Below are 14485 nucleotides of genomic sequence, written 5' to 3'. Positions count from 1 at the left end.
AATAACAAGACCACTGAAATTATTGTGATTTTTTTATTCTTGTTGCCAAATACGTCATGTCATACACAAACAAAAATTCTATGCCAAAATTACACATTTTTTTGATTGAATTCAACTATTTTATTAAAACATTAACCCTAGTGAACAATAACAAGAATAACATTTTCCTAAATCATTACAATAAGATTTTTTCAGTGTGATTACAATTGCACTAGAATTGTTTATTTGTTAAACATTTTTGTTTGTGTCACGTTCTGACCTTAGTTCTTTTGTTATGTCTTTGTTTTAGGTTGGTCAGGGCGTGAGTTGGGTGGGTTGTCTATGTTCGTTTTTCTATGTTGTGTTTTGCGTTTGGCCTGGTATGGTTCTCAATCAGAGGCAAGTGTCGTTAGTTGTCTCTGATTGAGAATCATACTTAGGTAGCCTTTTCCCACCTGTGTTTCGTGGGTGATTGTTTTCTGTCTTTGTGTATGTCACCAGACAGGACTGTTTCGTTTCGTGTCATTCGCTTTGTTATTATTGTTTTAGTGTTCTGTGTTTAATAAATTAATCATGAACACGCACCATACCACGCATTGGTCCGATCTCTCCTACTCCTCCTGAGAAGAGGAGGAAGACGAGCGTTAGTTTCTTTCAGTATTTTCTTGTTAATACCTGCATTCTGTTTTGTATGATGTAAGAATGTAAATTGTTGATCTGTGTTTTGAATTTAAAAAATAAAATACTGTACGGTCTTGATACTGCTGGCCATTTAGTGCTAGTGCGCATGTGTAGTAATCCTAGTAATAAAAGTGGCAGCAATCATGAAACCATAGTTTCTAAACCCAGAGGCACAACATAGTGAGACTTCCGGGAAGGCTTGCGAAGCAGACCAATCAGACCAGGCTAGAGTTTGGGAAGTCAATGAGAGAAGTTGAAAAAGTATTCCTTTTGTTGTTCATTTTCTTGAAATCTAAAGGCACGTACTAGATTTGAGCCATTGTCTTAAGTAATTGAACATGTTATTACTCCAACCTCGTGAAAGTGATATACTGACACGTTTTCATTTGCCAAAAACGTTATATTGAAGGAATGCGTTTGATTTGACGACTATTTAAAAAAATTGTTTTACCTTTATTTAACTAGGCAAGTCAGTTAAGAACAAATTCTTATTTACAATGACGGGCTACACCAGTCAAACCCTAACCAGGAAGCTGGGCCAATTGTGCGCCGCCCTCTGGGAGTGAAAGGCACGCAGATGTCTAATTTTATGAGAGACTATCTTTACAGGCTGACTACACCGCTCGCGTCGCGTGAGCTCGCATTGCAAAATACATTTTGAAATCTATATTATTCAAATATTGCACCCACACTGCTCGCGCGCACCAACGAGTGTCTGCGTTGCCACGGGCTAAAATAGAAGTCAGTTCTATTTCTGACGCAGATTGCACTGCAAGTCCTGCCTCTCCCATCTCCTCATTGGTTTATAGAAGCAGGTACCCACGTGCCATCTCCTCATTGGTTATACCCACGTGGGTGACTGAAAGACGAATGAGGTCGGTGGCGGTAATGCATCTAATTTATGATAGTTGCCAATCGCAATATAAAGTCAAGAGAAGAAAATGCCTAGAAGGAGGAGAGATGACTAGAAACGATTTGGTTGACCGTTTTATGTGTGGATTAATTGTCGGAGTAGAGGATTTTGTTATTTCAGGTAAAATAACAACTCAATGTTTATATCCCAGGACAAACTATCTAGCAACAGCAAGCTAGCTAAATAGGACAAATTAGCTAGCAAGTGCAAGCTAGCTAAATTGCCATAAATGTTTAATGCTTTTCAACCTGCCCCCAAATTAATGTAATTGGTTCAGAGTTTGTTTTGATATTTTAACCTACGTGTCGTGATCGCGTTTGGTGTGGGGGGACAAAATAAATGTATGCACGATGGCGCACACACGCAACCGGTTTGGGTTCCGTGTTAGACCAAATTACGTGTTTCCGCGCATGAGTTTAGCTAGCCAACGCCGCCATGACGTCAACTGCAAGCGTGATCGGGGATTTCTATTGGAAAAGCAGTTTCTGCCTATTTTCATACTGTACTCTATTTGACGAAACGGCCAATTTATGCTTGATCTGAAAAGGAGGTCGGAGACGCTGTATAGATTGTGTGACGCAATTCCGAAGCCTCTGGAGACACACAGAGGCCAAGTTGAGTTCAGTACCACATCGCCATGTGCCTCTAAAAATGTGTACCAATGATGAGGGCCCCCAATTGGTTGACGGTAGGCGCGGGCGGGAGCTCCTGTATAAACACAAACTCACTTCCTTGACAACTTCCTTCAGAACTGCTCTGCAATGCTCAGAGAAGCACAAGAAGTATGAATGCCCTGACTTCTGCAGAGGCCAATTCACAGTAAATGCTGCAAGGCCAATGCAGAAGTTGGATTGACTGTGCAGCCTTTCAGGTGAGAAGGTTACATTAAAAAGCCAATTTATGCTTGATCCGCAAATGTGGTCAGAGGCTCGTATGGAGGGTGTGATGCAACTGCGGAGCCTCCAGAGGCATGCAGAGGCCAAACCAAGGGGTGCATGCATGCTTAGTCCCCCCATGACTGCGTGGCCAAGCACGACTCCAACACCATCATTATCTTTGCCGAAGACACAACGGTGGTAGGCCTGATCACCGACAACGATGAGACAGCCTATAGGGAGGAGGTCAGGGACCTGGCATTGTGGTGCCAGGACAACAACCTCTCCCTCAACGTGCTCAAGACAAAGGAGATGTTCGTGGACTACAGGAAAATAAGTGCCGAGCACACCCCTATTCACATTGACGGCGCTGTTGTGGAGCAGGTTGAGAACTTCAATTTCCTTGGTGTCCACATCACCAACAAACTGGTCCAAACACCCCAAGACAGTCATGAAGAGGGCACAACAATGCCTATTCCCCCTGAGGAGACTGAAAAGATTTGGCATGGTTCCTCAGATCCTCAAAAAGTTCTGCACCATCGCGAGGTTCCTGACTGGTTGCATCACCGCCTGGTATGGCAACTGCTCAGCCTCCAACCGCAAGGCGCTACAGAGGGTAGTGCGTACGGCCCAGTACATCACTTGGGACAGCTTCCTGCCATCCAGCATCTCTATACCAGGCGGTGTCAGAGGAAGGACCTAAACATTGCTAAAGACTCCAGCCACCCTAGTCATAGACTGTTCTCTCTACCACCGCACAGCAGGTGGTACCGGAGCGCCAAATCTAGGTGCAAAAGGCTTCTTAACAGCTTCTACCCCCTAGCCATAAGACTGCTGAACAGCTAATCAAATGGCTACCCGGAATATTTGCATTGACTCCCCCCACACTTTTTTTTTACACTGCTGCTACTCGCTGTTTATTGTCAATGCACAGTCACTTTACCCCTACCTACAGTGCCTTGCGAAAGTATTCGGCCCCCTTGAACTTTGCGACCTTTTGCCACATTTCAGGCTTCAAACATAAAGATATAAAACTGTATTTTTTTGTGAAGAATCAACAACAAGTGGGACACAATCATGAAGTGGAATGACATTTATTGGATATTTCAAACTTTTTTAACAAATCAAAAACTGAAAAATTGGGCGTGCAAAATTATTCAGCCCCTTTACTTTCAGTGCAGCAAACTCTCTCCAGAAGTTCAGTGAGGATCTCTGAATGATCCAATGTTGACCTAAATGACTAATGATGATAAATACAATCCACCTGTGTGTAATCAAGTCTCTGTATAAATGCACCTGCACTGTGATAGTCTCAGAGGTCCGTTAAAAGCGCAGAGAGCATCATGAAGAACAAGGAACACACCAGGCAGGTTCGAGATACTGTTGTGAATAAGTTTAAAGCTGGATTTGGATACAAAAAGATTTCCCAAGCTTTAAACATCCCAAGGAGCACTGTGCAAGCGATAATATTGAAATGGAAGGAGTATCAGACCACTGCAAATCTACCAAGACCTGGCCGTCCCTCTAAACTTTCAGCTCATACAAGGAGAAGACTGATCAGAGATGCAGCCAAGAGGCCCATGATCACTCTGGATGAACTGCAGAGATCTACAGCTGAGGTGGGAGACTCTGTCCATAGGACAACAATCAGTCGTATATTGCACAAATCTGGCCTTTATGGAAGAGTGACAAGAAGAAAGCCATTTCTTAAAGATATCCATAAAAAGTGTTGTTTAAAGTTTGCCACAAGCCACCTGGGAGACACACCAAACATGTGGAAGAAGGTGCTCTGGTCAGATGAAACCAAAATTGAACTTTTTGGCAACAATGCAAAACGTTATGTTTGGCGTAAAAGCAACACAGCTGAACACACCATCCCCACTGTCAAACATGGTGGTGGCAGCATCATGGTTTGGGTCTGCTTTTCTTCAGCAGGGACAGGGAAGATGGTTAAAATTGATGGGAAGATGGATGGAGACAAATACAGGACCATTCTGGAAGAAAACCTGATGGAGTCTGCAAAAGACCTGAGACTGGGACTGAGATTTGTCTTCCAACAAGACAATGATCCAAAACATAAAGCAAAATCTACAATGGAATGGTTCAAAAATAAACATAACATAAGTCCAGACCTGAATCCAATCGAGAATCTGTGGAAAGAACTGAAAACTGCTGTTCACAAATGCTCTCCATCCAACCTCACTGAGCTCGAGCTGTTTTGCAAGGAGGAATGGGAAAAAATGTCAGTCTCTCGATGTGCAAAACTGATAGAGACATACCCCAAGCGACTTACAGCTGTAATCGCAGCAAAAGGTGGCGCTACAAAGTATTAACTTAAGGGGGCTGAATAATTTTGCACGCCCAATTTTTCAGTTTTTGATTTGTTAAAAAAGTTTGAAATATCCAATAAATGTCGTTCCACTTCATGATTGTGTCCCACTTGTTGTTGATTCTTCACAAAAAAAGACAGTTTTATATCTTTATGTTTGAAGCCTGAAATGTGGCAAAAGGTCGCAAAGTTCAAGGGGGCCGAATACTTTTGCAAGGCACTGTACATGTACATATTGCCTCAACTAACCTGTACCTCCGCACATTTACTCAGTACCGATACCCACTATATATAGCCTCGTTATTGTTATTTTATTGTTGCTCTTTTATTTTTTACTGTAGTTTACTTTAGTATTTAGTAGATATTTTTTTTAACTCTTATTTTTCTTAACTGCGTTGTTGGTTAAGGGCTTGTAAATAAGTATTTCACGGTATGGTCTACACCTGATGTGTTCGGCGCATATGACATGCAATTTGATTTGATTTAATTGGTTGACGGTAGGTGGGGGTGGTAGGTCCTTTATAAACAGAAACTCACTTCTTGACAACTTCCTTCACAACAGCTCTACTCTGGTCCGTGAAAAGCAAGAAGTTGGAATGCCCTGACTTCTGCAGAGGCCATATCACAATAAATGCTGTAGGGCTACTGCAAACATTGGACTGACCATACAGAGCCTTTTAGGTGGTGGAGACCAACCAGAAACTGAAGGGGAAGCGAGACACCCCACTCCATTTTTTTCTGGTTACATTACAGTCAATGAATTAAGCAGACCAGACCCCACTGCTATTGCATAGGTGTCTATGAGAGAATCTCCCTGTTAAGCAGACCAGAACTGACCTTTTTTAAATGGTAATCGGCCTGAGTGAACTATCTTCATTTATTTACCATCTTTGGACAAACTACAGCTCTGCTCAAATCCCTACCATTTCGCCAATGCAGGCGGTGGGCACGTTCCACAGCAAATAAGCCGAGGCGATGCAACAACCAATGGTTGCTTGCCACGTCATCGACTGAAAAATTGCTGTAACGTGGTTAGCTGATACTTAAAATACCTATCCATGCAAAGATCTGTCAGGTGTCAGCAAGGTCTAAGAAAAGGAACGCACCCGGTGACTCTACTTCAGTCAGAGGCGTAATTTTTTGCTGGCGCTGGGACACTTTCTTCAGCTATGAACCCAGCATGAACCAGCATAGTTTGCCCATTGGTTGTTGCATGACGTCTCTTCACCTGAGCAGAGGGAGTGCCCCTATTCTCGCAAGCCGCCTGAGCTCACTGAACTTACATTGATATCAGTGTAGCTCTCACAGAGATAGGGTGCGTTCCTCTGCCCAGGCATTGCTGACATATGCCAGATCTTACAACACCTGGATAGGTATTTTAAGTATCAGCTAGCCACATCATGTTATATGCTGTGTTTGTGTGCTAGTCAGAACTAGGAAACTCGTAAATGTCCGACTTGCCAACTGGTTGAACGTGGCACGTGTACAACCAGTTAGCAAGTCTGACATTTCAGAGTTTCCTAGTTCCGACTTGCATGTGAACACGGCAATAGTAATATGTCAGTCGATAACGGGGCACGCAACCATTGGTTGATGTATGTAACGTCTGAGCAGGGGAACCTGACCATACTCTATATAATGGATGAGATAGTCCACCCTAACAATGGGAGACGTTGTTGCAAAGGCGGAAAAGGCAGGTGGGAGGAGGTGAGATCAGGTGGGAACAGGTGGGAACATTCTAGCCAATGAGAGGCCAGATATGCGTGTGAATCAACAACTGCGATATAAAATAATTTTTCTTGAAAAAACGAAAAAAATAGTTGCAGAGATGCCACGTGCGTCTAACCTGGGTACCAGTCTCTTAAACTAATCCACTCCATGTACTCCATGTCATGTGCCAAAGAAATAACAAGGAGTGGAATGTTAGCTTAAGAGACTGGTACTCAGACTAACATGCATCTACTTATATCAGTATATTTGTAACAACCTAAACATTACGAAACTTCTGTTCGATCAAATAACCCTCACTCAGCAAATTAGCAATATAAATTTCAGTTGACCAAATCCGGCACTCTCTCATAGACCTCCGTGCCCACTTGTTCTGTGTAGGCAGATTTTGACGGAAGTGGAGCCTCTCACTTTGCCTCTTACTCTCTGGCGGTAATCAGTCTGCTAATTACGAGGCTACTGAGCTCCCTCTATGCCTGAATAGGGTGATTGAGTCAGTATACTTAGCCTAGTTTCAGGATTGAGAGCCCTCACCATCCCCACTCTTGAGATAGGATTAATTAGTTCATAGGTTAAACCCCCACAGTTTAAATCACAAGTAATCTGAAATGGATAGTCACTGAGGTTGGACTGGACAGTGACATGTACAGACTCTGAATAAAACCACAATACAATGTCAGAACATTTTTTATTAAGAGTACAAATTAAAAGTATCAATTAGATACAGGCATCAACAAGGTTATACAATAAATATACATTCCTTTTGTATTTTGAAATTCTATCATTTTAAAAGAAGGCTCTGTCTATTGTACTATACAGTTCATAAAGGCAGGGCATACAAGGAGTGAGTATGCCAAAATTGAGCAAAATAGATGCAAAACAATGTACACTGATTGGACAAAACATTAAGAACACCTGCTCTTTCCATGACAGACTGACCAGGTTAATCCAGGTGAAAGCTATGATCCCTTGTTGATTTCACTTAAATCCACTTCAATTGGTGTAGATGAAGGGGAGGAGACAGGTTAAAGAAGGATTTTTAAACCTTGAGACAATTGAGACAGGGATTGTGTATGTGTGCCATTCAGGGGCTGAATGGGCAAGATAAAATATTTAAGTGCCTTTGAATGGGGTATGGTAGTAGGTGCCAGGCTCACCGGTTTGTGTCGAGAACTGCTACGCTGCTGGGTATTTCACAGTTTCCCGTGTGTATCAAGAATGGTCCACCACCCAAAGGACATCCAGCCAACTTGACATAACTGTGGGAAGCATTGGAGTCAACATGGCCCAGCATCCCTGGTGGAACGATTTGTGGGGCCGAGGTGTGCAACTCAATATTAGGAAGGAGTTCTTAATATTTTGTACACTCAGTGTATAATCAATTGGTGGGACATATTGTCCTCCAGAGGGCAGTAATTGTACTGTAATAGACGGTAGTCAAATTAACGTCTTCAATGTTGTGATGTGATGCAATGTGCTTTGGAATGAACTATGTGGTCACCTTGACCACAGTGGTATCCTTCCAATGAATATTTTAATATTACAATCATACCTTTAATGAACAGATTTACCAGTCAGTAGTAGCCTATGACATGTTGGCCTACTGTGGATTTACCAATCTAATGTAACATCTTGAGAAAACAACACAGGAGACAATTCTAATCAAATGTAGGACATCTGTCTAATCCACAATTGATTATTTCAGACATCTTTTGTGCCTGTTTGCAGGTAAGAGAAATAGCCTTTCCTCAAACTAACTCTAGATGGCAACAGTTAGTCAGGGGCAGTTTATCGATTGTATCTGGGACTCGCCCCAAATTTGGTTTGCGAGAGATCTGTTCTTAATGGGTTCGATGTATAGGTTAGTAAATGTAAGTCGCTTTGGATAAGAGCGTCTGTTAAATGAAAAAATATGTCAATGTTAATCCCAGCATTGCTACATCAAGAGTAACACAGTGACTGAAGATTTGTCAGCAATAAGTTTTAAAAAAGTGACAAAGAGCACCCCAAACAGTCAATATTGAGGTACTCTTTAAACAATATCCAAAATAGCCCACTCTGGACTGGTGCACCAAAAGCAGTCAGATGCCTTTGACTCCCTCTTTTTGATAAGAGAAGAGGACATAGTTAAAGGTTAAATTGTTGTACATATATTTACTCTCAGATTAAACTATTTTAAGAACATTGTATGGCACAAGTGCAGTGTACATCATAGATGTTTGTTAATGCTTAATGCTACATTTATGTTCTGGTTAACACTGACAAAATATTTTCAGGAAGTGCATTGTTATTTTTTCAGTCTACTATTAATATTTTTTCCTGTATCAGAATAGGTACAGATATAAAAGAACCCCAATGAAAACAGAATATGTGCAAAGAGAACCGTCTGTAACCATAGAGAAAGTGTTCTCCCATTATATTACTGTAAAAAGACAATGAAAATACAGATATAAGACATTACAATTAATATAAGTATAATGCCCATCAACCACCACAGATAGGCTATTACATACAGCATTTATTAATTGGCGTGACATAATCATTAAAAGATGTTAACAACTCCTGTAGTTGATCATCTTTTATGATCAGGTGCAAAGCTTGTATCATGCGGGTGATGAGATTCTGTGGTTATTTTCTCTGTCAGTGTTAAGTTAAGCAATGCATGCGGTCTTATTTCAAAACATGTCCTTAGGGGAAACTGGAAATGGTGTCTAGCAGTCTTTAAAAATTCATGATATTGATCTTACTGACTGAAATCCCCTCCAACAACTGTTTTTTCAATATCTGGTAAATAAGTCAACATCTGCTTCCAAAGAGAGCTACAGTTGTACCACTGGTTAGACACCTTTATCCAGCTGAGTTATACCAGAAAGAAACCCAATTATCCATGAAGAACTTGGGAATCAATTACCAATATTCCATTAGGTAAAATCATTGTCTAGTCTTGTAACTTGACCAAACGAATACCGTAGACCTTAAATGGCAGCTCAGCCCCTTCCAATGTTAGTGTGCTATCGACCTCTGTTGCTGTTTCTCTGTTTATTATATGACAGCATATGACAGTGGTATGGTAGCATAACCATTTACAAACTAAGTAAAGCCCAGGGAAGTTTTGTTTCTGTAGTGGTGGTTTTCAATACTTTCCAAAATAATCAAGGAAGCAAGACACCTTTTTACAGAAATGTAAATTTCATGAAAAATTCAGTAATAGATCAATTTCTTGATCATGTTAAAACAACACAAGAGGCCTAAAGCTCTATTAAAAGTTGAATGCATATCTATTTCGACCCTTTTGAGTGTTTACAACAAAGACAATATACAGAATAGAATAAAATATGCAAAAAATATTTTCATCTTAAAATTGGTTAATGTATCATAATCCTGGAAATTGAGTTAAGATTCCGAGATCAACCCCTGGCATGGTGATATTAAACGTAATCAAGTATACATTCTAGTTGAGACCAAAACAGGATTTTAGATGCAATACCAAAATAGATTGATGCCAATGGGGCATAATTGTCTGTACTCTGCAACAATAAACACCCGAAAGATGTCAGTAGCTTATGAGTCAGATGAGATCAAGACATGCAGTTGTCTGTTATTTTCCCATTCGCTTCATTTGATCAGCTGTTGTCCAACTGACAAATGGCACCTGTTCATTTGGTCGAGGCTGGAGGAATTCTGCACTTTAAAAACGAATATTGAAGACACAAGGTAAACATCCTTGGAGTATAGATTTGAATAGGATATACTGTATCTCCACACTACTGTCCATGCTGCTCCAATCGTGTTTTGGTCAGAGAGGGTTTTAAAGGGTTGTGATAAATTATGACATTATTGGTAAAATGGATTAAACAATTAACTATATTTAGGTTTGGCAATCAATAGAAAATATATTTATTTCATCAGTTCCCTGCCCATGTCTTAGAGGATGAAAGAGGATGAAATAAACAGAAGACAAATATTAGAAAACAAATATTACCTAAAAACAAGTTGTAAATTGTATCCGATTTCAGCATTCAAACAGTTATTTTTCTCTTAAAGCATAAAAGTCTTGTAACACACCACATGTCTTTGGAGTCAGAAGGAGCCATTGGGACTCTCCTGACTCCCGCTGCTCTCTGGTGGTTGAGTGATTTTGAGATGTGCCAGTTGGTTGAGCTGGTGCTTGTTGCAGACTGGGATCTTGTTAGCCTGCAGGCTCATGGTGTGGCGTGAATACCAGTCCCGCTGGAACGCAGCCCTCACCTGTTCCACCAACGTTGAGTTCCTCTCCTTCAGCCCCTCCGCCTGACTGATCACCATGCCTGCTCCAGCGTTGAACATAAACTCATTCCCCACCCAGTCAAAGTTCCCTAGGGGACAACAGACACCCGCCAAAGCATTAATCAGAAATATAGATTAAAAAGTACTAGCCAAAGAGTCAACCCACCTCACAAGCAAACTAATCAACCCACCAACCAGTGACAGGCCAATAATTGAATAAACAAATCAATCATTCGTTCATTCGAAAAATACATATTAGTCATCTGAAACTCATGGAAGTAAACTCGCCTATGTACACAGCACTGTCTGTCACTATGAATCTGTTATGGTTGATTCCCTGTAGCGTGCCATCTCTCTGCTCCCTGGTGCTGAAGAACTTCTGCACAAAACACACAGAAGGGCTGGCTTAGCAGTAGTGATGAATATGTTTCACACGATATACAGCACTTAAGGTTTGCAGGTACAGTAGAGATTATAATATAGGTATGACGTGCCTGAAAACAAAGGCATGATGAGTGATGTTATACAGTTTGTATCCAGTTAATGAGGATGTAGGTGTGTGGTGTCCAATAATGTATTGTAGGTGCACACTCACAGCCTCCAGTGAACAGTTAGGGAGCTCCATACACAAGGTCTTCAGGGACCACACAAAGTTAAAGGTCAGGGGGTGTGTCTGCTCCCAGCAGCTTACTAACAGACGCACTTTGATGTTTCTCAGGATCAAGGCCTCCCGAAGCATCCCATCTATACTTGACCAGTATCTGTCCAGGTAACAAAGAGTTACAAACACTTATCTGTTTGGTAATGACTGGTAATTATACACATAGTTACACAGTTTTATCCTATCAGTTTTATTCTATCAGTTATCATTGTGTTATATAAATGGGAATGTGATACAATGCTAACAATAAGATTATCATGTGCTGTCAGTATTACAGATTGCTCACCTGTGAGAATTCCTGTTAGTGAGAGGCAGGTAGTCTGTAATGGATATGTAGATGAACTTCTTGGCCTTTTGGAACACATAGGATATGGCGTCGAGGTCTCTGGTCCTGTCTTTAGGGCAGAAGACATCTGGAGAGCTCTGCCACAAGATGATAACAGATACTTAAAATCAGTGGAGAGTAGAGAACTGAGGTCCTCATGTCAATGCCAGGACCTTATAATGTGGATGCAATCAATCATTGTCATTGTCGTCATCATCATCACCACACCTCTTGGAGCATATCTTTGTCACAGCCTCTCTAAGAGTAAAATTATGATGTCTAAAGAGGTCATTAGTATTCGAACAGCAGCGTTACCTTCTCTCTACTGGTATCTCCCTAGAACTGATCCTGTCTCTATGTTATTTATTTCTTGATATGTCTCACCCCCCTCTCTGTGTGTAAGCAGAATGTGGGTGTGTGTGATGAGAACAATGACAGATCACGGTTCACATGGATTGTTATCAATAGTGCCAATGATTGACGCTTCCTCTGCATTTCAGACAGGTTAATCGACATGAAGGGATGGGCAAGCCTGATTTATAGCGAGCCAACCACATGTTTTCTGTTGGAAGCAATGCCATCTTTCATCCAGTCAGCATACATAAAACATGAACTGATGAGTTATAGCGAGCTGTATAAGAAATTGCTTTTAATCGTCACCTCTCTTGAAAGTTATTACAACTGTGGGAGGACGTTGAAAATATTTACATCATATCAGGACTAATAAAAAGGTTGGAGCCAAGAAAAGTCTTCGCTAGGCAAATTATATTCATAAATATTGGACATTTCTTATTGCTAGCAAGAAAAACCCCACAGAATTCCTCATCTCAGAACGATATAAATTAATTGAATATAAAGATGAGCTTGTCTCTCAGAATGATAAAAAAAACATTGATACATTAGTAACGGCATGAGTTTTTCCCTGACTATGTAACCAGACATGGAAAAACTCAAGGCCCTTGTTATAAGGTCACATCGTAAGGACAAACTCCTGGCCTTAAGTATAAAGCCATGGGTGAGAATGTCACTCACAGAGAGAAAGACCTCAGCCTTGGTGTTGTTGAAGAGAAGTGGGAGGTTTTCATCTTTGTTCCACAGGGCACTCAGCCTCTTGGACCAGATGGACGGTACAAAGTCCTTATACTGCAGCTGCCAGTAGAGGTTGAATACCCTGTGCAGGTCCAGTGCCAGACAACTACAGTTGTAGATGATGATCCCCAGTTCTTTCATCTAAGAGACAACAAAGCAAAAACAGGAACTTCACCCACACCCAACTTGACCCTTTCTCCACCCATCTCCTCTTCTTCTCCCTTCCCCCTTTCTCCACCCATCTCCTCTTCTTCTCCCTTCCCCCTTTCTCCACCCATCTCCTCTTCTTCTCCCTTCCCCCTTTCTCCTTTACTTCCATTCCCACTCTGTCCTCTCCTTCCATCTCCTACTCCCCACACTTCCATTTACCCTTCTCCCTTGTTCTTGTCTCCCCTCCACAGCTCAGTGCTTCTAGCCTCTTCAGCCCTGACCCCTCCCATCCTCTCCTACCCTCTTCTGGCCCTGTACAAGGCAAATAGTCCTCCAGGCACTTCCAATCACCAGGCCTCTCCTATCCCCTCTCACAACTGGGTTTTTCAAGTGATGCCCTTTTCAAGCAAGGGTTTATTTCAGAGAAGTGCTAAAGATAGACAGGCTAGGTACAGTGAATGGGGTCACACTTTAATGAACCGTTGTACTTTTCCAGCTTTGAGCAGCACATGAAAGAATGTCCACATTTCCTTTTTGTCCCTACTCAATTAATTCAGTTTTCTGCCAACTATAAGGTTGCATTTGTTTCCTATTCAGTATGCTTGTGCAACCTGAGCCAATTAATGTATGCTGTTCTCCTAGGGTAAATAGCAGTGTTTGAATAAATATTTATTGCTGAGTCATGGGACAAATCACCAGAGAAGAGGGCTGTACACAGTGGCCTCAACATACCTGTCAAATATCAGAACTAAAAATCAAACAGTGTACACAATTGGTTGGTAAAAGGGTTTACGTAATCAAGGTATGGAACATAGTCAAGATGAGGTGTACTCATAGGTGGTCTCATTGAATTGGGTAAAAATGTTACAGAAATATACACAGGTACACTAGGTGAAATAATGTGGTGAATATACTAAGATACCGTGGACAGTGATCGCCAGTCCATGGTGGCACTGCCGATGTAGATGTGCTTCCTGTCCACCACCCAGAAAGAAGAGTGCAGGAAGCCTTTGGTCAGGGCAGTCATGTTAATGTAGTGCACCTCACCTACACAGGTGGGATAAGACACAGAAAATGACGGAGATAGAAATCTCAACATTTGAAGTATGTTAGTATTGTGTGTAAGATGGGAGCCATGATGTAACATCCCTCCTCGAGGTAAGTGTCAAGACCATATGAATGCGCTGCAATAAAAGTAATTTCCACTATCAATAGTAATGATATACACATTATTTTCTATAAAAAATGGCAATATACAGTACAAGTTCAAGTTTGGACACATCTACTGATTCAAGGGTTTTTCTTTATTTTTTACTAGTTTCTACATTGTAGAATAATAGTGAAGACATCAAAACGATGAAATAACACATTTGAATCATGTAGTAACCAAAAAAGTGTAAAACAAATCAAAATATATTTTATATTTGATATTCTTCAAAATAGCCACCCTTTGCCTTGATAACAGCTTTGCACAGTCTTGTGATTCTCT

General features: G+C 41.1%; 1 protein-coding gene across 2 annotated transcripts in view; it reads right to left on the bottom strand.

Moving 5' to 3' along the window:
* Nucleotides 1–7176: 7176 nt before the first annotated feature.
* LOC139381554 (inactive phospholipase D5-like) overlaps nucleotides 7177–14485 on the bottom strand; it is a 104047-nt gene continuing 96738 nt past the window's right edge. For both annotated transcript variants that reach the window (XM_071125188.1, XM_071125189.1), the window contains exons 5-10: nucleotides 13919–14043; nucleotides 12790–12987; nucleotides 11719–11855; nucleotides 11367–11532; nucleotides 11060–11150; nucleotides 7177–10860 (exon numbers count right to left, since the gene is read on the bottom strand). In XM_071125188.1, the coding sequence (XP_070981289.1) occupies nucleotides 10586–10860; nucleotides 11060–11150; nucleotides 11367–11532; nucleotides 11719–11855; nucleotides 12790–12987; nucleotides 13919–14043 (992 nt within the window). In that variant the 3' untranslated portion in view covers nucleotides 7177–10585. The remainder of the gene's footprint in view (nucleotides 10861–11059; nucleotides 11151–11366; nucleotides 11533–11718; nucleotides 11856–12789; nucleotides 12988–13918; nucleotides 14044–14485) is intronic.

This window comes from Oncorhynchus clarkii, chromosome 23 (assembly GCF_045791955.1).
Source record: "Oncorhynchus clarkii lewisi isolate Uvic-CL-2024 chromosome 23, UVic_Ocla_1.0, whole genome shotgun sequence".
In the NCBI taxonomy this organism is placed as follows: domain Eukaryota; kingdom Metazoa; phylum Chordata; class Actinopteri; order Salmoniformes; family Salmonidae; genus Oncorhynchus; species Oncorhynchus clarkii.
Note: the sequence above shows the minus strand (reverse complement) of the source record. Positions and strands in the feature narration are given on the sequence as shown.